Source organism: Typopeltis vanoorti, chromosome 19, assembly GCF_054136105.1.
Source record: "Typopeltis vanoorti isolate ZY-2024b chromosome 19, IOZ_Tvanoo_1.0, whole genome shotgun sequence".
NCBI lineage: Eukaryota > Metazoa > Arthropoda > Arachnida > Uropygi > Thelyphonidae > Typopeltis > Typopeltis vanoorti.
This window is the reverse complement of record NC_143567.1, coordinates 56,557,091-56,583,681: the sequence shown is the minus strand read 5'-3', so window position 1 is coordinate 56,583,681 and position 26,591 is coordinate 56,557,091. Positions and strand designations below refer to the sequence as shown.

The 26,591-nt window shown below is 38.3% G+C and overlaps 2 protein-coding genes across 2 annotated transcripts in view; one reads left to right on the top strand and one right to left on the bottom strand.

Moving 5' to 3' along the window:
* LOC150096139 (mitogen-activated protein kinase kinase kinase 4-like) overlaps window positions 1-26,591 on the bottom strand; it is a 734,047-nt gene that overhangs the window by 190,553 nt on the left and 516,903 nt on the right. The window lies entirely within an intron of this gene.
* The window catches only part of LOC150096140 (techylectin-5B-like), a 144,398-nt gene that overhangs the window by 82,464 nt on the left and 35,343 nt on the right, over window positions 1-26,591 (top strand). The window contains exons 4-5 of the mRNA XM_090409258.1: window positions 2,720-2,847; window positions 22,284-22,429. Of these exons, the coding sequence (XP_090265384.1) occupies window positions 2,720-2,847; window positions 22,284-22,429 (274 nt within the window). The remainder of the gene's footprint in view (window positions 1-2,719; window positions 2,848-22,283; window positions 22,430-26,591) is intronic.

Genomic DNA, 26,591 nt, shown 5'->3' with positions numbered 1-26,591 from the left:
GGAAATTGTGAAGGAATATTTGTTAGCAGCAATAGTAAGCTGTATTCCACAATTGAAGGAGAGAACACAATTTGGTGTAAAGTGGATAACAAACAACATCAAACAGTAACTGCAGGTGAAAAAGAGATTACAGAAGAGATATAAGGGGAGGGTGGAGATCAGATGCATGAGGAATATAAGACTCAGGCCAGGAGAGTGACTAGTATGGTGAGGAAGGCAAAACTAGAATATGAGAAGAGATTGGCATTAAGATCCAAAGAAATTCCTAGGGAATTTTTTAGCTATGTGGCCAGTAGGAGGAGAAATGATTGTGGAAGAATTTTGTGGGATAAAAATGAGAATAGAGTGACTGATGCAGAGGAGATAGTGGAGTCATTCAATGAACACTTTATTGGAGTATTTAATCCTGAAGAAATAGGGTTTAATATTAGAGAGATAGGGCAGGTTCGAGGTTTAGAGGTGCAAGACGAGAGTGTGTTCCAAATACTGAGTACTCTGGATGTCGGTAAAGCTGGAGGACTGGATGGTATTTCACCATGGGTTTTGAGAGAATGTGCTAAAGAACTGATAGCTCCATTGACCTGGCTTTTCAATCAAAGTCTGACTATGGGAAAGGTACCCAGGGAATGGAAGGAAGGAAAGATAGTGCCATTGCATAAGGGCAGTAGCAGACTGGAAGTGCCTAATAATAGGCCAGTTTCTGTGTCATCAGTAGTTGTTAAGGTCTTGGAGAAATTGGAGAAACCGGATTTGTTAAAGGGCACTCTTGCTTAAGTAATATGATTGCCTTTTATAATAAAGTGACAAGAGCAGTTGATGAGGGAAAGGCATATACTGCCATTTTTTTTTTGGATTTTGCAAAGGCATTTGATAGGGTACCACATGATAAGCTGATACTTAAGTTGCAGTAGATGGGTTTAGATGTCGGGTTAGTCAACTGGATCCAGGATTGGCTGTCTGATAGGTATCAGAGAGTTGCATATGTTGAGGAAATATTAAGGAGGCAAAAGGTTATGGGGGGGGGGCGAATCCACAGGACTCAGTACTGAGACCTGTATTGTTTAACCTTTATATCAATAACAAATGCAAACAATTCATTTGTTTGCATATGATGTGAATGAAGCTGGGAAGGGTTATCAGTAATAGTGCAGATGTGGCAGCCCTTCAAGAGGATTTGAATAAACTGGACAGATGGGCTAATGAATGGGGGGTTTCGGTTTAATGCAGCAAAATGTAGTCTTGAAGTTTGAGATACATCTATGGGAGGTACTGTGTTGGAGGAGTTGTACTAGAGGAAGTAGGGGAGACCAGAGATCTATGGTTAATGATTGATAGAAACTTGAAATTCGGGGAACATATTGCAAAGATGGTGAAGGTAACCCATAGGATTGCTGCAATACTGAGAAGGATGCTGTCCTGCAGAGATAAAAGAGTTATTATTCCATTGTATAAGACTCTGATCAGACCACACTTAGACTATTGTTCTCAAATTTGGTCCCCAGGATTTGAAGAGAATAAATTAACTGTGGAAAGGGTACAGAATGCAGATAACAAAGATAGTTTCAGGGCTGTACAATGTTAGTTATGAGAATCGGCTGAGGGAATGTGGACCTCAGAGTTTGGTGGATAGAAGAAGGAGAGGAGATATGATCAAGACTTTTAAACTGTTGAGAAGCAGTTACAGGGTTGACACTGGGTAGTTCTTTCACTTGGTGGAACAGCAGGGGCCATCCCTGAAAGTTATGAAAGGAAGCTGTGAGGAGCGGTTTCTTTGCGTGGAGGGTGGTTGAACTGTGGAATGCACTGCCTGATAGAGTGGTGCGAACAAGAACGGTCAATGAGTTCAAGAAGTGGTATGATAGACTTTGTGTTTCCTAGGAAGGTCCTCCCATGATGAGTCTATTGACTCCATGGAGGCCTGAATAATAATAATAATAATAATAATAATATCCTCATAGGGAGCATTCCACAGACCACTCACCATCATGGCCACTTGCATCTTGATCCTCTCCACTATTTCCAAGTATACCAAGTGACTAGAACTGAGCACAGTAATCAAGATGTAACAAGACTTATAATGAAAGCAAAAAGGGAACTCTATAAGATGGATCTATAATAGTATCGTAATACAGATCTGTATAATAAGTTACTATAATAGCCTGTTCCATATTATCTAGCATTATTTGACTGTTGAAATAACTATTTTCCTAGATGTTAATAATGTTCTAATCCATAAGTTGCATGTCATAATTACTGAAGCTCAAAATTGAACCCACAAATCTACTTGCTTCCTTGCAGGTAGATTTGTAACATTCATGAAATGATGTGAGGCATTTATTATGGTGATCTGTTCCTTCACCAAAGCAATGGGAATTGAACTTACTATTCAAAGAATAGTGTAACAATCTTAACAAACAGTTCCACCTGACACTGGCTGCACATCAGTGATCAGATAGTCTATCATACCATCATAATCTGAATTTAAGTAGTAATGTTAGCACTCTCTCCCCTCCTCTTTTTTTGTGAAGTATCTATAGGCTAGAATCTAATAGTAATGCTTAGTCTGTGTAATTTTATTTTGCGTTTTGAATGTTTTTCAATAGTATATTTAGTTGCACAAGTTCTAAATGGTTAGGTGAGAATGCATTTATCATACATTATTTATTATAAGTATTTCAATGGTAATGTCTCTTCCCACTTATTTGTTATTTTTGTTCAGGATAATATACCAACGCAGTGAAGAAACTGTAACCAAAGGTTATTTGCTTTCAACCTTGCACAGTATCGAAGATGAAAAAATGGATACGTCACAGTTTGCAACCTGTGCATCGAATCAACAGTATCAAGGTAAATAATGATAATCAATAGCATTAGCAGAAACCATTATTATGAAATTAATAGGATTAAAACTATCAGTCCTGAACTTTATACAAATGATAATGATTCATAATGGATGTAATAATACTTTGGAAATGTGAATCTATTTATCTATCAAACATAATCATGGGTAGTAGTGCACAAATGAGTCTGTGCTCTGAAGGTTGAAGATTTGTGGTTTACAGAAAATGTTTGATAGGCAGAAAGGAGATGATATGATTGAGACATACAAATTACTGATGGGTTTTTACAAGATTAATACAGAGGAATTTTTTCTAGGGGCCATCCCTAGAAACTGAGCAAGAGTGTAGTTAGCAATGGTGTCAGGACTAGAATTATTGCTTGAGGGTGTTGAATGAGGGTGAATATATAAGTTATGATAGATACTGCAGGAATGTTGGATAGTGCTTGGAATGACGTTATAGGCCTCCTACAATAAATCTAAGGACTCCATGGAGTTGCCCATAATAATAATAATAATAATAAAAAAAAAAAGAACTGCCAATTATATTTTAGTTTTCTTCTCTTTCCAAAGAGCTACAGCATTTTTTTCTTTAACACTCAAAACCTATAAGTCAATCATGAATAGTTCCATTTTTCTCTTTATTCAATCCTTGAAATGCATCATCAGCTAAATAATTATGAAACACAAACATTGGCAAATGACTGTATATAGCACACTACTACCTACTATAGCCATATTACTACATCACAGTTGGCTGTAATATATATGTTCTTACAGCCATCATTGTAAGATATGTTCTTACATCCAGAGCCACAACGATAAAGTATTTTGAAAGTTTTTCACTTGGTTATACTATAAATTAAAGATGCCAAGAAATTATATTCTTGATTTCATCCGTTATCCAAGTGTAAGCATAAAACGTTTGCATGTGAAGCATGCAAACTTTGCAACTGGGCAAGTGACCAAGGCTACTTGTATATAGAGGCTAATGACTTCACATCAATTGCCTTAGTATCCCATAATGCAAGGCACATATCCTTATGGAAAAGTATAATGTTATGCATTATGGAAAAGGCAACTACCCAGACCGGTTTCAACCTTTATTGAGGTATCATCAGTGGGAGCCAGACCCAGAAGTGATACCAAGTTTGCAGAACGCAGAATGTTACTGGTTTGATGGGTGAAGCATATATGCTTTTCATATTCCCCTTTGTCTGAGAGGGAAGTTCTTTGAGTGGAGAGTTATTGAGCTTTAAGCTCGCCCTGGATGGGCAGTGAGATTAGCTATGTTCAGCTGAGCATAGAATTGACTTGGGTCTTTTGTATTTGCAGAATTCTGCTTCACTGTAATCTGAAATTTGCCTGATCAGGGGGTTTGGATGATTGCTTGTCTTGGCAAAGAACTTTTCTGCTAGGTCATGAAGGAAGGATGAGATGTAGGGAATGTTGACTTCTCTGTGAATCTGAGAGTTTCTAATGAACCATGGGGCATCCAGGATCATTCTCAAGCATTAGTTCTGTATCCTCTGCAGTTTTAGAATATTTGTATGCGAGGTGTGGCTCCATGCAGGAGATGTGTAAGTGATGACTGGGCGTATTACCATCTTGTATATGAGTAGTTTGTTCAGGATATCCAGTTTGCTTCTTCTGTTGGTCATGGGGTAGAGTTGTGCGATTACTTTCGATGTCTTGGAACTCACGTGTTTTATGCGATTGGTGAACCGAAGTTTTTTTGTCAAGCATCATACCGAGATATTTTACTTCGCTCTGCCATGGAATCTTGACTCCTAGCAGGTGTATATCTTTATTGGTCTGAAGTTTCTTCCTAGAGAACAGTATGGCTGAACTGTTCAGTGGGTTTGCTTGGATCCTCCAGTCCATCAACCATTTCTCCAATATATGGATATTGTTTTGAAGTCTACTGATAGCTAGTTTGGGGCTGTGAGATCTTGCTAATAAAGCAGTATCATCAGCATAGAATGCAGTGATTGTTGAATTAGGGTTTTTAGGGATATCAGTTATGTAGATAGAAAATAGCAGGGGAGCCAGAAGTGAGCCCTGTGGCACTCCTGCAAAGATCTTGCGTCTGGTTGAAAGAGTTTCATTTATTTTGACTTGTATGAATCTGTCTTTCAGATAAGAGTTAATTATTTTTAACAAGGTTAATTGGCACATTGAATTTGATGAGTTTGTAGAGAAGATCCTGATGCCATACCTTGTTGAAAGCCTTTCCAGCATCTATAAAGACTGCAGCTGTGTTGAAGTTCCAGCTGAAACCTTTTGTAATGTGTTCCACCAGTCAATGTATTTGTTCAGTAGTACTGTGATTTTTTCTGAAACCGAACTGCTCGTCCGGAATAATTCCTAGCTTATCAGTTGCTGTTTGAAGCCTTGTAAGGATGACTTTTTCCGCCACCTTTCCAAGGCTGGGTAGAAGACTGATAGGTCTGTAGCTTTCGGGGAGTTGAGAGTTCTTTCCAATCTTTTTGATTGGCATGATGTCTGCCGTTTTCCAATTTATAGGAAAATACTCGAGTCTGAAGATGGCATTGATTATGTTGATTAGCTGGACAATGACTCTTCTGGGGAGTAGTTTGATTATTCTGTTTGAGATTCCATCTGGGCCTGGGCCTTGTTGTTCAGATGGGTTATGATGTTTATATCTTCTGCTGGAGAGGTGGGTGTGATGAGTTCTGAGTTATTCTTTTGTTGTTGTAACATCTGCTTGACTCGGTGGTGAATCTTGTAGATAAGATTGATATTCAGGTAGAGTAATATTCAGGTTTCCGTAAGAGGGATTACAGTGAATGTGATTAGGGTTACTCCCTTATTAGTCTGAATTGGAGGTATAATTTGCCTTTTGGTGCGGAGGGCTTTCAAGAATTTCCAGATGGATCTGTCCTCTGGGTTTAAGTTCGACAGCTTAGTTTCCCAATCATGGTTTCGATGTTTTTGCAGGGCTTCACGAACTTGTTTGTTTAAACTATTCAGAGTTGTTTTGTCTTGAGGAGCTCTTGTATTATGGTACCTCTTTCTGGCTTTGTTTTTTAATCTGATTAGGTCCATGATTTCTTCAGGGATCTGACCGCTAGGGTAAAAGACTGTGGTTTTCATGACCAATGTTATTGCTTTTTTGAGGTCTATCTCCTCTTTATTGCAAATAATAGGGACTGGGCCAATGTGCTCTGGGAGGATTCTGGAGAGCTTGTCCCAAGATATGAAAGTGTGCGGAGGAGAGAATTGCTCTTGTGTACCGAGTTTAAGCAGAATGTGGTTGTGGTCGGAAGAGAGCTCGTTTAATGTTTCCAATTGATATTGGTATCCAATGTACCTGAGGATGACAATGTCAAGTACGTCTGAGCTCCCAGTTGGGCTGTTATGGGTGGGGTCTGTGGGTCCTGCTATGACAATAGAATTTTGCGTTGAGTAATAGTTAAGGGTATGACCTTTGTCGTTGATTGTAGAGCTATATCAAGCTGTATGCTTGGCATTAAAGTCACCAGTCATGATGATGGAGTCTGTGGAGCCAAGAATGGAGTCCAAGTCAGCTACCAGTAATGGGATGCTGGGTGGATTGTATACAGCATAGATTTTGATACTGCCAGCATTTTTAGTATGCACTTCAAATGCCTGTTATCTCTAGATTCTTGGTTTGTGGATTGGCCAGGACGTTGTGGCTTAGGTAGTTTTTAATGTAAACGGCTGTCCCTCCTCCACTGCTGGTGAGTCTATCTGTTTTGTACAAAATGTAGTTCCGTAATTTAGGGTTATTAGTTGGCCTGAAATGTGTTTCATTAACTAATACTATGTCAGGATTGTTTCTCTGAGTGAACTCTTGCAATTCCAGAATTTTGTTGCTCAGTCTGTTTGCATTCCATGCAGTAATCATGAGCGAGTTAGGCTGATACTTTCTTTTATTCATTGTTGAGGGCTGTCAAAATTGAGTAGGTACCTTGTAGAAATCTTTTTGTGGAGGAAGGTGAAGGATTTGTCATGCTGAATTCTTGTAGCATGGTAGCTAGTGAGGCAGTTAACACAGAAGTTAGATTAGAGCTTGTTTGTTCATGGGATGGGATAGCCTTTGTTCGTGCTGCCTCGGCATAAGTTTTGGTCATTGCTGCAGCTTGATTTCTTTCCTGAGTTGTCGGACTGGAGATTATTTGGACCTGTGGACAACCTGCGTGGCTGCCTTGAGCATCTCTGTAGGGTGTGGAAGGGGCAGCTATTACTGACCCACAGTTATTTGGGTGTGCAATGCACTCCCTTGTAGTTGGTAGGGTGAGGTCCTCCACAGTTGGCGCATTTAGCTGGCATGGATCTTGGCTTGGTGCAAATGATGGTCTGGTGGCCCTTGCCACATTTTAAACACCTGAAATTTGCCTTGCAAAGTTTTTGGGCATGGCCAAACCTTTGGCATCTATGGCGCTGCCCAGCTGACAACTTTTTACTTAGTGGCTCAGTGGAGATTCTGAGGTCACAGATGGTGGTCAGTTCATATATGTTTTTCTGCATCTTGTCAATCTCTATCAGCACTAGTGGCATTGGCCATTTATCTGACCTGAGCATCCTACTAACTTTGACTCGGGTCAGGCCCCGACTCATAAGGTCAGCAGTGATTTCTTCAGAGGTGACACCTTCGGTTACCCCGCTAAGTACTACCTTGAGATTCTTTTCACTTAATAAAGCAAAAGTGTGATAAGGAAGACTTTTGTTATCCATTAGTTTTGTCATTTGTCTGTAGTCAGTGACTGAGACTGGCTGTATTTTGACTCCTTCATTTTGATTTTTAGCCCAGGAATATGAGATTTGATGTTCTCTAAGGGCTGATGTGACAGTGGTCCATTTGTCCTTGTCCCTTAGTATAACAGGTGGAACCTTTTCGGTGTTCCTCGGGACATCTGGTGTATGTGAGTCTTCATCCATTCAGTCCTCTGTAGTTCTTCATCTTTTGGTCTTTTGTTAGAATGCTCCCCCTGTGTGTTGTTTTGGCAGGGGAATTTTGGTGACAGAGCAGTAATGAGTTCTTCTTGTGATATCTCATCCTCCTCTCCATCCTTGTCCAAAACTGATTGTTAGTTTGAATGTACTGCTTCATAAAACCTGGCCAGTCAGATTCAAGCTTGCCTATTATAAGTTTCAGTACCTCTAGGGACTGCTCCTTGATGTTTTCCATATCTGAGCAGCGATCTCCTGATTGGCAGAAATTGTTTGACAGCAGTATATGTAATCCCGCAGGGCTAGGGGCCTGCCAGCAAAGAATCCTGTAGACCGAGGTGGTCTACTAGCAATATAAAATCCCGCAGGGCTAGGGACCTGCCAGCAAAAGTCATGTAGACTGAGTTGGTCTACTAGCAATATTTAGTCTTGTTATGTCCTACTAAATGGGGAAAGGAGTATCAGTATCTCACTTGGCCACATATTGGAAACCTACCTCCCTATAAAACCTTAAATCGATCACTAGTCCTCACTGGGGGTGGGCCTGCTGGCCATTTGACCTCTTGCATATTTCATGCAGAGGGGGAGACAGTAGGAACCAGTGCAATGTGAGATTTTTGAGAAACCTTATATGAAATCTAATCAGGCTCAGTCTAAAATAATACGTCCGTTCTCATCAAAAGCCAAAAGCAGAATCCTACCAAGGTTGAAGTAATGAAGAAGTCATAAACTTACCATATACTAGCAGTCAAAAGGTGCCACACCTTATTTCTAAAATACTCTGGATTAGAGATAGATGCTGAAAGTTTTTTTTTTTCCCCGCTTGGTTATATTATAAATTAAAGATGCCAGAAATTATATTCTTTGTTTCATTCTTTATCCGAGTGTAAGAAACGAAGAAATTTTTGGGCTCTGATTAGTTCATCCTGGCCAAAGGTTATCGGCATTAGTGAGACATGGCTAACAGAAGATGATATAGTTAGTGGGATAAAATGCAAAGTGTGTTCAGGGAGGATAGAGAGAAAAGAATGGGGGAAGGAGTGTTATTGATGATAGCTAAAGAGAACCGAAGTTCAACTGCAGGCCAGTAAATATAGCACATTTGAGGCTATCTGGTGTGAGATTGAGGCCAGCAGAACAAAATATACAGTTGGATGCTGCAATAGACCAGGGGTTGGAAAAGATGATGGAGATAGTATGCATTGGCAGATAGGCTCAATGAGCAGAGGGCAGGTAATTATTTTGGGGGATTTCAACTATGGGAACATAGATTGGAAGGAGGATAGGACACATGTGAGGAAGGAAATAGAATTTATGCAGTTACTAAGGGATAATTACCTGAGACATCATGTGATGGAATATACTAGGGGTTCGAGAGTGCTCATTCTAATTATATCTGAGAATTTGTCTATAATGAACATGACCATGTTGTCACCAATTGGTGAGAGTGATCATATGGTCTTGACCTGGGAAGTGGCTAAATATGTGGATTTTCAATTAAGACTGGGTATATGTGGAATTACAGGGCTGGATGTTGATAGTGCATGGAAGTCATAAAGAAGTGTTTGAGGGAGGTAATGGCAGATTGCATACCTAGAATCAGGAAAGAAAATCAAGTGAGAGTTAAATATTTACATCATTAAGCTGGAGCTGCAAAAAAAAAAAAAAAAAGAAAAGAAAAAAGAAACAATTCTGGAGGGAATTTAAGGAGAATGGTGACCAGTAGGCATATGAACAGTACAAGGCACAGGGCTAGAAGGTTAACTAGTGTGTTAAGAAAGGCAAAAGCAAAGTATGAAAGGAAGTTAGCAATGCAATCTAAAGAGAATCTCAAACAGCTCTTTCGATATGCTGCAAGTAAAAGAAATAATGAATATGGCAGAATGATTTTAATGAATGTTGATGGTGGGGGGGGAGATAACAGAATCAGTCAAAAGAGTAGAATTACTAAGTGAATTACTTTGCATGAGAATATTTTATTTGCAGTATGACAGTGAGGTGTTTAAGAGGAGGGCCAAAATTGCAAATGACTTTATGCGTGGGTTATGTATGACGAGTGGTGTGGAATTTATGGACGTGTGGAGTGAGTTCAATGGGCAAAAGGATCTATATAAGATGGATGGCTTGCATTTGAATGGATACGGTGTAAGGAACTTGAAAAAGTGTTGCTGAATGTAGTGGATGTGCAAAATCAGGGAAACTAGATTTATTAGGGGGGGGGTAGATATACAGACTTTAGGGAGGCAGTTGAATGTATGATTGAGTATAATATGCCCGAGTGAATAAGGACAACAAATCAGAAAGGGATAGTTAATATAAGGCATCAAGGTAGGAATGGGGCTAATGGGGGTCTTAAATTCATGTATACTAATGCTAGGAGTATTAGGAACAAGAAGGAAGAGTTTTTTGGCCATGGTTGGCACTTCCAGACCACAGGTTATTGGCATTAGTGAATCATGGCTGACTGTAGATGATATAGCTAGTGGGATTGAATGTGATGGGTATAGTGTGTTCAGGAATGACAGGGAGAATAAAATGGGGAGAGGAGTATTGTTGATGATAGCTGATGAGCTGCAGCCAAGAAAAATAGAAGTTGAATTGCAGGATAGACAAAAGAGCACATTTGAGGCCATTTGGTGTGAGATTGTGGCTAGCAGAACAAAATATACAATTAGGTGCTGCTATAGACCAGGTGATGGAAAAGATGGTGGAGACAGTATGCACAAGCAAATAGAAGAAATGAGTGGAAGGAGAGTAATTATTATGGAAGATTTTGACTATGGAAGTAGGAAAGGACACATGAGAGGAAGGAATTGGATTTTATGCGGTTATTAAGGGATAACTATCTGCGACAGCATGTAATGGAAAATACTAGGGGTCAGAGAGTGCTTGACCTAGTAATTACATCTGAGGATTTGGCTGTAACAAATATGACTACATTGCCACCAATTGGTGAGAGTGATCATAGGGTCTTGACTTAGGAGGTGGCTAAAGGTGTGGAATTTACAATTAAGACTGGGTAAATGTGGAATTATCGGGCCGGAAAGTATGACAAGCATAGGAGTTTGATTGGTTCAGTGCCATGGCATGTACAATTGCAAAGACTAGAAGTTGATAGTGCATGGGAGGCAGTTAAGAAGTGTTTGCATGAAGCAATGTCTGACTGTATACCTAGAGTCCGAATAATAAATCAAGTAGGGGTTAAATGGATGAATAACACCATTAAGCTTGAGCTGCAAAAAAAGAAACACCTATGGAGGGTGACCAGCAGGCACATGAACGGTATAAAGCGCAGGCCAGAAGGGTAACGAGTGTGGTAAGAAAAGCAAAAAAGGATTACGAAAGAACATGGCCATGCAGGCTAAAGAGAATCCTAAACAGTTTTTTCAATATGTTGCAAGTAAAAGGAAAAATGTATATGGCAGAATGATTTTAAAGAATGCCGATGGTAGGGAAGTAACTGAATCAGTTGATATAGTTGAGTTACTGAGTGAGCACTTTGCAAGAATATCATCCAGGTGGTGACATTGCAGAAATGAATGAACCAGTAGATTATACTGAAATTGTGGTGAATGAAGTGGAGGTGAGTACTCTATTGCATAACCTCAATGTCAATACATCTGTGGGATTGGATGGTATACCAGCTTGTGTCGTACGAGAAGCGGCTAAAGAATTATCAGTACCCTTGACCATTTTGTTTAATTTGAGTCTGGTCTGGGTTAGTCCCGAGGGGGGTGGAAAGAGGGGAAAATAGTTCCACTACATAAAGGTGGTTCCAAGACTGCTGTTGTAAATTACCGACCGATTAGCATATCAGGAATCATTGTCAAGGTCTTAGAGAAATTAGTCAAGAAAAGAATACAGGATTGAATAGATGAAAATGCGATACTGTATGGGGGACAACATGGTTTTGTGAAGGGTAGATCATGCCTCAGTAACTTTCTCATGTTTTATAACACAGTGACGGCTGAACTGGATAAGGGTAATGGGTTTACAGTGATTCTACTGGACCTTGCCAAGGCCTTTGACAGGATACCACATGGAACCCTAATCAGTAAACTGGAGCAGATGGGGATGGATATAGGGTTGGTGAGATGGATAGGAGGGTGGGTGATGGAGAGATACCAGAGAGTGGTTTATTCAGGAGTTGAGTCTAAAAGACGGCTTGTGACTAGTGGTGTGCTGCAGGGCTCTGTTCTTGGACCACTACTTTTCAATTTGTTCATCAATGATATAGGAAAGGATCTGAGAGGAAGTGTTCACTTGTTTGCCGATGATGCAAAGTTGGGTAGAGCAATTGTGAGTGCACAGAATGTCAAAATTTTACAGGATGATTTGGATAGTTTGGAGGACTGGGTTAGGAAAAATGGATGTTAATTTTATGTGGCAAAGTGTAAGGTTATGCATTTTGGGGTGAAAAGAATAGCAACAGTATATCGCATTGGTGGAACCATACTCCAGGAGATTGATGAGGCCAGGGATTTGGAAGTGTTGGTGGATAGGGAATTGAAGTTTAGGGGGCACATTGCAAAAGTGGCTAAATCAGCTCATCAAATCACTTGGCTTCTGAAAAATACTTTAACATGCAGAGACAAACAAGTTAATGTTTCTCTGTATCGAGCCTTGATAAGACCCCATCTGGACTACTGTGCCCAGTTATGGGCACCAGGGTTTCTTCTTGATGGGGAGGAAGTGAAGAGGATCCAGAGACGAGTGGCCAAGATGATAGCAGGTCTGTGGAATGAACCTTATGAAAATAGGTTGAAGATTTGTGGGTTGCAAAAATTGGTCGATAGGTGGAAAAGGGGTGATATGATTGAGACATTCAAATTACTGAAGGGTTTCTATAAGATTAATCCAGAAGATATTTTTGAAAAATAGGACTGGTGGTGGGAGGACTAGGGGCCATGCATGGAAGCTGGGTAAGAATGTGGTTAACAAGGGTGTTAGAGCTAGGTTTTTTACTTGGAGAGTGGTGAATGAGTGGAATAAGCTGCCAGAGTCTGTTGTGAGTGCTACTACCATGAATGAGTTCAAGGCAAGGTATGATAGATACTGTGTGAATGTTGAATAGTTGTTCTTGACATGATGTTAGGGCCTCCCTCGATGAGTCTGTCAACTCCTTGGAGTTGCCCGGGATAATAATAATAATAATAATAATATCATCCAGGTGGTGATATTGTAGGAATGACAAACTTAGGCAAAGGCTTATATGGGAACTGAGGTAAATGAAATGGAGATGCATAGTATATTGCAAAACCTTAACGTGAATACATCTGTGGGATTGGATGGCATACCAGCTTGAGTTTTACATGAAGCTGCAAGGGAATTTGTCAGTGTCCTTGACCATATTGTTTAATATAAATCTCAGCTCTGGGTTAGTCTCAGGAGGGTGGAAAGAGTGGGAAATAGTTCCACTGCATAAAAGAGAATCCAAGATTGATGTTGCAAATTACCAATCAATCAGCATATCAGGAGTTGTCAGAGTATTCGAGAAGTTGGTCAAGAGCAAAATACAGGAGTGGATAGATGGAAATGGGATACTTATGGGGAGCAGCATGGTTTTGTAAAGAGTAGGCCATGCCTCAATAACTTGTTCACGTTTTATAATACAGTGACAGATGAGTTGGATAAAGCTAATGGGTTTACAGTGATACTGCTGGACTTTGCTAAGGATACCACATAGAATTCTAATCAGCAAACTGCAGCATATAAGTATGGATATAGGGATGGTGAGATGGATAGAAGAGTGGTTGATGAAGAGATATCAGAGAGTAGCTTGTTCAGGAGTAGAATTTAAAAAACAAGGGCCTGTGACTAGTGGCATACCGCAGGGTTCTGTTCTTGGAATTTACTGTTTAATCTGTACATTAATGATATAGGAAAGGATCTGAGAGGAACTGATCAGTTATTTATTTGATGATAACTGAAGTTGAGCAGTACAATAGTTAATATAAGGATGATGTCAAAATTTTGCAGGATGATTTGGATGGATTGGCAGACTGGGCAAAGGAGAATGGATGTTACTTTAATGTGGTAAAGAGTAAGGTTATGCATTCTGGGGTGAAAAGATTACCAGCTGTATACCGCATTGGTGGAACTGCACTCCAGGAAATTGACGAAGCCAGAGACTTGGGAGTGTTAGTGGATAGGTAGTTAAAAGTTTTGGGAGCACATAATAAAAGTGGCTAAAGCAGCTCCTCAGATTACTTGGTTACTGAAGAATACTTTGATAAGCAGAGAAAAGCAGGTTATTGTTCCTCTGTATCGATCCTGTTCCTGAATACTAAAACATTCCGTGCAAACATTAAGTGTTAAATTTCAGTGTTAAGTACAGAATCTTGTGCTTAACACTGATATTCTTTCCACTAAAAAAAGTAAAATTCAGCATAAAGAAATCTTTAATCTTTTTCACTGGTAACTTCTGCAGTGGGTACTGACAACAACACTTTGTTTCATAACTTATTGATGTTCCAAGGATACACTAACAGGAGGGATCTTACTTGGAGAATTGCACATGGCCATCTTCTAGTCACTACCATCAACTGGAGGTACTTTAACATTGAAGATCCAATCTGTGACATCTGTTACCAATTGGAAACAGTAAAACAGCATTCTACAACTGCCCTCTTGCCCAACGTATTTCGAACAGATTATGTAATGTGTAATCTATTACTTACAACAGAACAGTTTCGATTTTTGTCTTGCAATTTTGGCAACGTATCTTCTAAATTTTAGATCCTTATCCACAATCACACCAAGATCTATTATTTCCTCCACCTCCAACAATATATTCCCATCAAGTGTAAATTCTACATCCTATCTTTGTTTTCCAAATTTTAAAACTTTACATCTTGCAATGTTGAACTGACATTCCCACTACCATGCCCATTCACTCAATCTATTCAAGTCTTCTTGTAAGGCCACAACATATTGCCATCCAAATCTTCACCAATATCATTAACATACAAGTTAAACAGCAATGACCCCAAAACAGACCCCCCAAGGCACATCACTAGTGTCTTAGCTCTTCTGGGATATCGCTCCCACATACACAACTTGCTGATACCTATAAGGTAGCCAATCTCTGATTAAATGCACTAATCTAATATATAACCCAATCCACTCTAGTTTGCAACTGATCATGTAATAATCTATCAAAAGCCTATCTAAGTATACTCCTGTGTGCAGTGCCGTAGCTAGAGCTTTTACAGGCTGGGGCGGTCCCTGAGTTTGCCGCCCCTCTCAATATACACCAAAAATATTACAAAAAAGTCAAAATGACATAGGGAAAGAAATTAAAATACTATGTTTATGTTTATTATAGTTGTTGAAAACTAATTATTAATTACTTAATAAAATTACTAAGTTAACATAACCTCCCGTGATGAGTCTTTTGACTCCATGGAGGCCTGAATAATAATACTAATTAATAGAATTGTTGAAAAATAAAATTGTGTCTCACGTGAAAAGTGCTGCCCGGGGCAGACTGCCCTCCCCCCCCACTAGCTATGCCACTGCCTGCGTGTCCCTCTCCTCTGTCCAATGATGCTATCACCTTAATGTAATAAGTAGATAACTAAAGCACGATCTGCCTTTAGCAAATCCATGCTGTCCATCAAATATAATACTATTGTTGTCAACCCAATTCTGGATCCTGGTTCTCAACAGCCTCTCCAATACTTTAAACATACACACAGATAGTCCTATAATTTCATGCTTGAGTTTTATCACCTTCCTTATGAAGTGACGCAGTCTTGTCCTTCTTCCACTCCTTTGGAACTTGACCTACTGCAGGACTCATATTAAACAAATATATCAAGGCAGATACCAACTCCCTGGCACATTCCTTCAAAATACAAAGTGATATATATTATCAAGTCCCACACCCTTATTAACATCAAGTTTACTCAATTCCCCATACACCTCTTGCTCACTTATAGTCAGTCTCTCCTTCCCATCATCAACTGCTCTCAAACTCTCTGTGATATCACATTCAAAAGAAGGAAAGACCTTTACGAACTGCTCATTAAGCAGCTCAACTATATACTCTGCAGCAGTTGTTCTTATACCATTTTCTCTAATCAATGTCATTCTTCCATAATCAATTTTTTATTTGCTGGCTACAAATCAAAAGAACTCCCTAGGATTCTTTTTGGCTTCATTAGCTACTGCTGCTCATACTTCACTTCTGCTACCCTTACCAACCAAGTCACCCTCTTTGTAAGTTCTTTGTAATCTTCATGGAATTGATTATTACCACTCTTCTTATGCTGCCTCCATAATGCCTCTATTGCATGTTTAATTTCTTCATTCATCCATTTCATACCTACCTTATTTTAGCTTCTGACCCTTGAATACATTTAAACATTGCTTCTACTAGATAGTTCCTGAATATCCCCAAGCTGCACTGCTCTCCTTTAAAGTTAACTCCTCATTCCACGCTACCCTTGCAAGCTGTCTCCTGAGCTACTCATAATCACCGGCCTTGTAGTTCCAATGTACCCTTTCCTCACAGAAGTCCTCACACTGCTGGCTACCACCCATGTAATCACTTCATGGTCACTGTCACCAACTAGAGGGTGATTTGACACCTCATTTATAATTATATCCTCTGAAGAGATGATCAAATCCAAGACTCTCAATCCTCATGTGACCTCTGTTTCATGCTGTCTGAGGCTGTTGTCCCTAAAAAGCTCAAGAAACTCATTTTCTTTACTCCCAGTTGCTATCCTAATTACAGTCTATACCACCATAATTAAAATCTCCCATAATGATCACCCCTTTTGCTATTTACTTGACTCATTTGATTATACATTTCATGGTTACTACCGTCCACATTACCAGGTTCAGAGCAACATTCAACTAAGTATTTCATTCTATTCACCTGTATCCCTCTTGCATCTCTACTTTGTATGGACATAACTCTTTCTCTATCAGCAAAAGCAACCCCCCCCCACCCTTTCTATCTTCACAAAACACATCATACTCTTCAATCTCCATTCTTGTCAGGTTGTCATCCTCATCCAACCATGTCTCACTGATTACAACAATTCTTAGGTGATCAGACTCAATTATTGCAACCATTTCATTAATTGTCTTGTCTCTTACACTTTCAGCATTTGTATACAAATACAGCAGCTCATTCCTGGATCTATAGCAAGTTCCACTGATACCACTTATTAGATACGACTTCTTCATGCTCAACTCAAGCCATTTCTTTTTCTCCTTATTCATCTTAGAATTGTCTTCAGATCCAATTATTTCTCCTACTCTTTCACATCGCTTCTTACTTGATCAGATTCATTCTCTGCACTCATTTCTCTACCTTCCAGCAGCAGTCTCTCCAAATGACTCACACCAAAATCACTCAAATGCAGTCCATCACTCCTATACAGTTCACTTCATCCTTCAAATTCAATTCACACATTAACAAACTGCACTCCTTTCTCCTCACACATTTCCAGCAACATATCATTCATAATCCTTGCTGTCCACCTCATCTCACTGGTGTCATACCTGGGCAAGAAACTTACTACCTTTTCTATCACACTACTGTTTTTTATCCATATCAACAACCTCCTAATATTCAATCTGACGTGTCCTTAGTTCCAGTGAAGTCATTTGTCCCTATTACCTCTACCAACTCTTTTGCTTGGTTATTTCTCAAATGCAGTGCTTTAATCAATCTATTCATTTTACCTCCAGGAAAACAAACCTTGTGCATCCTCTCATCTACCACACCTTTAATAATTGAATCTTCATACAACACCACTCACAGGTATTTCGTTACTTCTTTCACACTGATGTTATTTGTTTTCATCATTTTCACTCTGCCATATATATCTCGAATTCTTTTAACTTCACTCCACATCCATTTCATCTCTTGCCTCATCTTACCCAAACTCAACTTTCAAATCTTTCATCACATTTTCACTCTCATTCACTCTCTCAATTTTGTTCTCTTGGCAGAACTCAGTTACCTTCACCACAATTTTTTCAATGGCTATAATCAGATAAAAATACACTGTTTGACAAAATTAGCAGAACAAAATGTTTTTCATGAATATTTCTAACAGTGTCTCTGGAGACAAATATTTGATATAACAGGTAATGTGTCATGAAACAGTATCTTATAGAAATTGATCCACCACTGAATAGGAGTCGATTAATTTATACTGTCGCGTCATATATCTCTGATATTGATATATCGAGGCAATATATTTAACTTTATCCTTTCCTACTTCAGCCGCTATATCAAATTCTATCACATGCACCTCTTTGTTAAGTCGGTTGCGCCATTGTTATGTGATCTTCATTAATATTAATCTTAACGTTAAGTCTCGCTTCTTTTCTTACCCTGAATTCCATGAGTTATCCTGGTCACCCAGGCAAAATTTATTTTTTTTCTGCACCAGCCTGGGCCTTAAGGTTAGAGATAAACTCAGCCTTTAGGGTAATCATAGAATATCAGGTGCCACTAATAATGTTAATTGAATTCTTAGAAGCCTTGGGTTCTCTGGCTTATTTTATTTGCAGTCGTGCCCTACTATTTTCAATTGGGATATCTCTGCACACACACACGATCACAGGTTCGATGTTTTATGAAGGGTCAGGGTCAGTCATCATGATCAGAAACACATGTAAGTAAGGAATCAAAATATTTATTAAACTCATTATATAATGCCATACAAGTTAAAGTAGTTATCAAATCTAATTTAAGCTTCTACCATTCTTTCACTCTCTCACTCTTAAAACCATTATGCATTGATTTCAAAATGTTAGCAAATTCAATAACTCGATATATAATACATTCTTAATTACAGCTCAATTGGACATTTAGGCATTTTAGCACATAAATAATCTCTCTTGGATTAAATACGACAGAATCTCTATCTAACTGAAAGTTCTTAAAGTTCATTTCGAAAGCATAGTCATTTACATAAATCTTAGTTCTTCACTCTTTCTTCCATTACAAATTTTAAGATGCATTCTCTTAACACTGTTAGTCAATTCTCTAAAGGGGCTAGAACCAGTGAGAGTACTTATCTATTCTTTATCGGTTTTCTTCCGTCCTTCCTTCTTTGTTACGACTCTGGTTGTCTCGATCTTATCGCCACGTGGGTTACACGTGCTCGCCTGAGCTGGGTGCTATCTCTCTGCTAAGGTTTTATGTCAATGACCTTCTCATTGACAGCCTATGGTTGATCTTGCCGAAATCTGCTGCAGTAAGTCAGCCCTCAAAATTGAGAACTGAACTGCGATGAACTCTTGGAGCACATGAAGAGAAATGCAGGAACAAGAAAAAACAGGGTGATTTACTTCCGTGTCGCAGATTTTATGCGCTCCCCTAGAGCGCCACCTTTCCGAGTTTGAATTTCTCTTATCGTCTCAGGCTGGGTGACTTCACCGGTCAACATACGGGCCTTCTTGTTTCCGGGAACGTATGCATCATGATGTCTTCTCAGATGTGATGCCCACGGGTGCTTACGCTGCTCTTATAGTATTAGGGCGATCTTTGCCCTATGTTGCTGAATAATATGCATCCTTTCATTTATAATATTTCACTAATGATTTCTCTCATATCTGCCCCTTTTTGCTGACTTACATTCATGCTAGACATATAGATACATTAACATTAACATACAAGATGTTGTTACAAAAGAAAACATAGTTGCACTGCGCTAAAAAGATAAGTATGCATACATATATATATTTTTTTGTTGATTGTTAGATTCTGGAATGGTGACGCCATGTAAAATTGAAGTCGCCTATTTCAGATCTAACAACACACATATGATGCAAATTACTCATGCCTATAAAAATATGATTTCATTTCCATATTTTGGTTTCTCAGTGGGTCACTTACATCTCCAATACCTTCTGAATGGCAGGTCCTTGTATACCTTGAAGCTCGGCAGTTGCAGTGAAAGGTAGCAAAAATAGCTTAATGTGTCACAAAGTGTCATTTGAGCATTATTGACAGCTTCTGGAAGCAGAACTATTACAAGAAGAGCTGGACAAGGTTGTCCGAGGGCTGCACCTACCAGAACAGATCGCTATCTGGCTCCAACAGCAAGATAAAACCTTATGATGCCCTGTCACTAAATGTCCCTACAGGTTGCTGCAGCCACAAGTGAAAACATTTCCAATTGGACTGTGTTAAGGATGTTCTTTTCAAGTGGGCTCTATGCAATAAAGCCAGTGCTTTGTATCCTATTAACTGCACACTACTGCAGAGCTCAAAACTGTTGTCATGAACATGCAAAATGGTACTGTAACAAATGTTGTACAGTTCTGTCCCCTCATGAGTCCTGTTTTAGCTTACAAATGGATTTTAGATGTCATTTGATCTGGAGAGAATGAAGAATGTGGTACCATCCCTCCAACCTTACAGAAAGGGAGACACTTTAGTGGAAGAAGTGTTCTCATGTTGGGCAGAATAATGACAAGTCCCCCCCCCCCCAGCAGTCTTATCCATTCCTCTAATTACATTCTTCATCCTTGGACATATTTAGGAGTATATAGAGTGTCACATGCTGGCAACTTGGCCTACTGTGGAACTGTTAGAATTCACTTTGAGGAAAATTAGAAACTTGTATACTACCACTGTTATAGAGTCAGGTCTAGTAAACATGACTTCACAAGGACACCCTCTAATGTGATGAAACAGAAGAAAACACTGATACAGTAAACCCTCGATTTAACAGACTAATAGGGACCAAGGGGTGTCCATTAAATCGAAAGTCCGTTAACTCGCGAATTTTTTAAAATAAAAATATCTGTAACATTATACTGCAATTTATTAATAACAAAAAATTGTTTTTCACACACTTTTAGATAAGTTAATGTTCGATGTTGAGGCACTTGGTTTAGGTAATCCTGCTTTGAAAAAACTATGAAGTTTTTTTTTGAACTTTTGAATTCTGCTGTTTTTTTTATAATTAACTCCCCAAAATTATGAAAATGTGAGTAATAAAACTGCTAAAGAAAGTCATGCCATGTGACAAAAGAACCAATTACAGTGCAATTCGTGTGATCACATCCTAATCATTCTCCGAACATGTTTTATGAGTGGTGACTCATTTATATTGGCTAAATTACTACAGTGTTTTTCCAACATATGATGGCCTATTTGCCAAAATTTGTTTAAAATAACAGGAAATTAATAACAAAAAATAACCTGTTAATTTAGTTATAAGCAAATCTTCGTTATATAACAGGGTGTTAATTTTCACGTGACATACGAACTGGAAATTTTGTCCGTTAACGAAGTCCGTTAAATCGAGGGTTTACTGTACTATACAAGTCCTCTTGAGACTATTCCTGAAGTCAGCATCACCAGAGAAATCCTGAACCTAAGCAAGTATTTCCGCAGTAATTTACCCAAAATTTGAGAATGATCATTTTAATATCACTTTCAGCCCAGCTGTAAACTACTGTAAATCCAGCCCACAATAGAGAATACTTTTTGTCACATTATAATTCTGAAGTTTCCAGATTAATAAATTATGTTTATTTTGTTCTCAAGTGTCTAAGTAACTAAGTCAGTGATAACAATCTCTTTTGGTTGGAAAGATCTGGGTTTGAATCCTGTCTAGAATGAAAGAACCTTTATTAGAGCTAAAAGAAGGTGAGATATCTGCCTGATATAATGATAATATGCTTTTTAAAGTAGCCTACAATTTACAGTTTGTAGTAATAGAAGAGAGTAATTCTTTTAAAATATTCCTAATTGTGTGTTGCATTGTTCAGCATGTTGTGCAAGTTTACACATTTGTGTGCACATGTTTGGCTAACGATGGTTATGATGTATTCAGACAAGTTGATACTTGGGTATATTTAGACTGTTTAGGATCTCATGCCATTTCCAAGGATTCAGAAAGTTTTCTCACGGTTATGTAACAGTAATGGTGTAATATTCCATTTATCCCATTAACATTTGATATCTCATTGCTGAAGTGGCTTGTGGGTCAGCCGAAGAGAGCATATGCAATAACAAAGCTGAATCCTCACTCCCATGGAGTGAGGACTGAGTTTTAATATCTTGGTATCATTCTTCAATATGCTGCTCAATCAATTTTTCTATCTGAACAGTGCAATGCATAATTAGAAATATTTAAAAAAAACATCAGTCTCTTCTATAACTACATAGTGGTTATCACTTTCGTTAGTCTTTACTGTTTGTCTGTTAGTTAGTATTTTTACACCTGAAGAAATCCTATGTAATTAGGATGAAACATCGTGTTGTGAATTAAAATAATTGTAATTATCTTGTTTGGGTCTTCTGCTTATAAAGTCTTACATGCACATTTTTTAAAAAGAAAATTCAGTAAGAACATTTCTTTAACAAAGATTCACTCAGTGACTGAATCACTTCAAAAAGCTATATCGCAATGCATTTTACTGTTACTGCAAAATTATATACTTGACTGTTATCTTAAATATGTAAATTTCATTATTACATTGCAATCAATATCTGCTTACTATTCCTACATTATTTCAGAATATCATGAGAAACTACCAAGAGATTGCAAAGAAATTCAGCTTCAAAATATAAATGATACCGGAATCTACCGCATTCAGCCAAGCTTTGCACAAAGACCATTCTTTGTTTATTGTGACATGGAAAATGAAGGTGGAGGCTGGACAGTAAGTATAATGATTATATAAAAATTTTCCAAAAGTGGAGCAATTGACAGCAATCTACGGTATTTTGCTATATGCTTGAAGCACTGTACTTTCAGAGCACTGATTAAGGAATAATGCAAATTGTTATTTTAGTATAATGTGATGAAGCTTCCATTGGGATAGAGCTTTTGTTTCAAGTAATAATGAAAGTATTCTGTATTCAAACTCTTCTATTTGGCAAATACATATAAAATATTTTTATGTTTTCATGTAGTGCAGTCTTCTATGCGATTTCTTTTATAGATAATGAAGGAAATTAGTAAAATATTCCCATCATACTACAAAAACAACTCACTGTCTGCTTCCTTCGATCTTTTGCCAGAAAGATATCAGAAAAAAATCCTCTGTAACCTATATAGTAAGTCTTCTAGTCCAGATGATATCCCTCCAATTGTGCTAAAAACCTGTGCTCTAGAATTAATACCCATACTATACCACCTATATAAGCAATTATACTCATCTGGCATTTATCCCAACAGCAAGAGAACATATCTTTATCCAGTTCATCCTTAATGAAACAGAGATCAAAGTCAGCCATCAAGCTATTGTCATCATCAAATTCCTGACATGTATCCCTCAAGGGGTGTACAGGATATAATAGTACTACATGAAAAATTTACATCATTACTAACTTCCTATCTATAATTTTCCTCCAAATCAATCTGTTACCTGTCAAGACTACAACATTATCAGATCTTATATTTCTATCTTCTAAGGCACTTTTTACTGTATCAATCCACCTATATCTTGGTTTTCCTCTGGGTCTCTTTCCTGCCTGGCAGAGAACATTTATTTTGCTAATCTTTCTTCTCCCATTCTGTTTAAGTGACCATACCACCTGAGATTAGCTCTGCTAACACATTCCTGGATGCTAACAATTAAGTTCTTTCCTTAATATGTATCCTAGTTTTTAATATGATATTGCCACTGGTGCCATCTGTTCACGTCTCTAATCTTTCTCAGGACTCTCATATCTGTGGTCTCTAGTCTTTGGTCAAGTGTTTTACTTCTAACCCAGCTCTCAAATCCATAAGTTAAAATTGGTTTGAACACTGTCTTGTATACAGCTAATTTAGCATTTTGACTAATTTCTCTCTTATTCCATATAAATTTATTCAGTTGGCTTCCTACCATACCAGCTTTGTTGATTCTGTTGTCTATTTCCATATTTAATTTACCATCTTCATTAAAAATCGTGCCTAAGTAGCTGAAATGTTTTACTTGTTCTATAGGTTTTCCATTATCAATGTTTCTGCCTATTTTCATTGTCTTTGTCTTGTTATTGCTGACCTTCATACCATATCTATTATAACAGTTATTCAATTTAGTCAGGGAATCTTGCAGACTTGTAGCAGATTTATTGTCTCATCCTCAACTCTAAATGCTTGAAAATAATGGAGAGGGTCATTAACAGTGAATTTCTTCACTGCCTTGAGACTCACTAATTACAGTAATTAGTGATCATCATGAATTCCATCATTTTCTTCTACAGCAGTTTTCCTACCAGCAATATATATTTAAACATAATGGGAAAATTTGGAGAAACGTGTGGTCACTCAATATTTCCAAGGAATTGGCTTTCTTACCAAACCAGCATCTCCTGGTACTTCCACTCCTATCCTTTGCGACTGGATTGCCAGATTCCTCTGATCTCTCTCTCTCTCTCTTTCAATACCAGGTATTCTTTTATAGATTAATACACTTCTCCTAAACTCAAATTTTTGGTCTTATGGTTATTATTATTGAAGGGCCTTTTATGAAGTCACAAGACTCATCATGTCACACAACACAAAGTCTAATTATACCACCCCTTAAACTTGTTCGCCATTTATGCTTTCATCATGTATCAGACAATGTATTCCATGGTCCAACCACCCGCCCTCCATGTAAAAGCCACTTCTCACCTTCTTCCTTACCATTTCCATTTACAACTTCTAGGGACTGCCCCTTGTTCTATCATATGAAAGATCTCCCAATGTCAATACTATAACTACTTCCCAACAGTTGAAATGTCTCAATCATATCACCTCTTTGCCATCTTCTATTCATCAAACTCCATAGTCCACATGCCATGCCCTAAGTCTATCCTCCTGACTAACATTGTACAGTCCTGATATCGTATTTTTTATCCATCTCTACACCTTTTCCAAGATTAATTTATCTCCTTCAAATACTGGGAACCAGATCTAATCTGCATCTAATCCAAGTTTCTGCCCTTCTATCTCTGCTGGTCAGTGTCCTTCTCAATATTGTAGCAATCCTCTGGGTTACCTTCACTATCTTCATGACATGTTCCCTGAACTTCAAATTTCTATCAACCATCACCCAGGATCCCTTGCTTCCTCCACTTACTCTAATATAGTTCCACCAATAGAGAATGCAGCATCTCATCAGTGGATCCTAAATTTCAAAACCTTACATTTAGTTGCATTAAACCGACATCCCTATTCTTTTCCCATCTCTCCAGCTTATTCAAATCCTTCTGATAGGTCACCACATTGGCATTATTACTAATAATTCTTCCTAGCTTCACCTTTAAACAATTAAATATCTTTATGTAATCCAGTGACATAAGGGTTAAACACTAGAGGTCCTAGTACTGAGCCCCGTGGTACCCCACTTGTGACTCTTTGCTTCCTCGATACCTCTCCCTCATACACAACTTTCTGGTATCTATCAAGCAGTAATCGCTAATCAGGTTCACTAACCTAATATCTAAATCCATATGTTGTAAGTTGAATATCAGCTTATGACGTAACATCTTGTCAAATGTCTTTGTAAAATCAAAAAAAAAAAAAAAAAGCTGTATACCTTTCTTCATGAACAGCTCTTGTTATTTTATTATAAAAGGCAAGCAAATTACTGAAACGGGAGCACCTCTTAACAAATCGATGCTGATCCTCACAGTTAATAGCGCCTCCATAGCACAATTGGAAAAACAATGGTATATTGCACCCTTTTTTGGAAAAAGGCCTAATTTCGATTCTCGTTGTGACAAGAGGGATCTTTATATATATATATATATTTTTTTTTAATTGAAAGTGATTTGGCCAACTCCTCTTTGGTTTTTCATCCTGCATACAAACAAATTGGCCTTCAGGACACATGAAATTTACAGGCAAAAAATATTAGTGGTGGGCAGTAAATAGTGTTGGTGTATATGATGATGATGGTAGTAGAGTTCAGTGTTGTTGATGAAGTGGTGGAGATGGAGAAGTTGTAGAGTAGGTGCCCTCTCTCGATGAGTCTTTGGACTCCTTGGAGGTGTCATGTAATAGTAACAGTAATAATATTATCCTTGTTCACCCAATGCTGCACCTTATCTCTTACTAATTTCTCCAAAATCATCACAACTACAGAAGAAATACAAACCTGTCTATTCCATAGTTTGATACCTCCATTCTACCACTACCATTTATGTAATAACAGTATCTTACCTTGTTCTATCCTTGGGCACCTTTCCTGTAGTCATTATTGAAAAGTCAGGTCAATGGAGCTTTCAGTTCATTAGCATTAGTCTTAAAATGGGGGCGAAATCCCATCCAGTCCCACTGCCTTATTGACATCCAGAGTACTAGTAAGTGAACACATTCTCATCATGCACTTCTAAGCCTTGAACCCTCCCTATCTCTCTAATAATAAAACCTACTTTTCCAGGATGAAATACCCCAATGAAGTCATCATTAAATAACTTCACTATGTCATATGCAATGGTAACTCAATGTCCATTTTCATTTAACACTGTCCCAACATCCCACTAAAAAAAAAAATTGAGCCCACTCTAAAGCCAGGAAAGAAAATCTCAGATTCCAAGACACTTACATAATGGTCAGTTTTCATGTCTCCTCTCTGTTCACCCATGTACCACTTAAGACCTCATTCAGCTGAATTTTCTCCCAATATCTCAGCCCTAAGTTTGCCATTCAGACTATTTTGTTTGGCAAGGAAAATTCTACTAACAAATGGTGGGGGACATCTATGAGCTCTCTGTTTTCTCCCCTCAGCTAACTACTTCATGGAGATCTTTGAAGAGAAAGCATTAAACACTGCCCCACATAGACCACCCACTATTTGGCTATGCTATGTTAATGTGTTCTCCATCCCAGGATCACAAGGACAACAT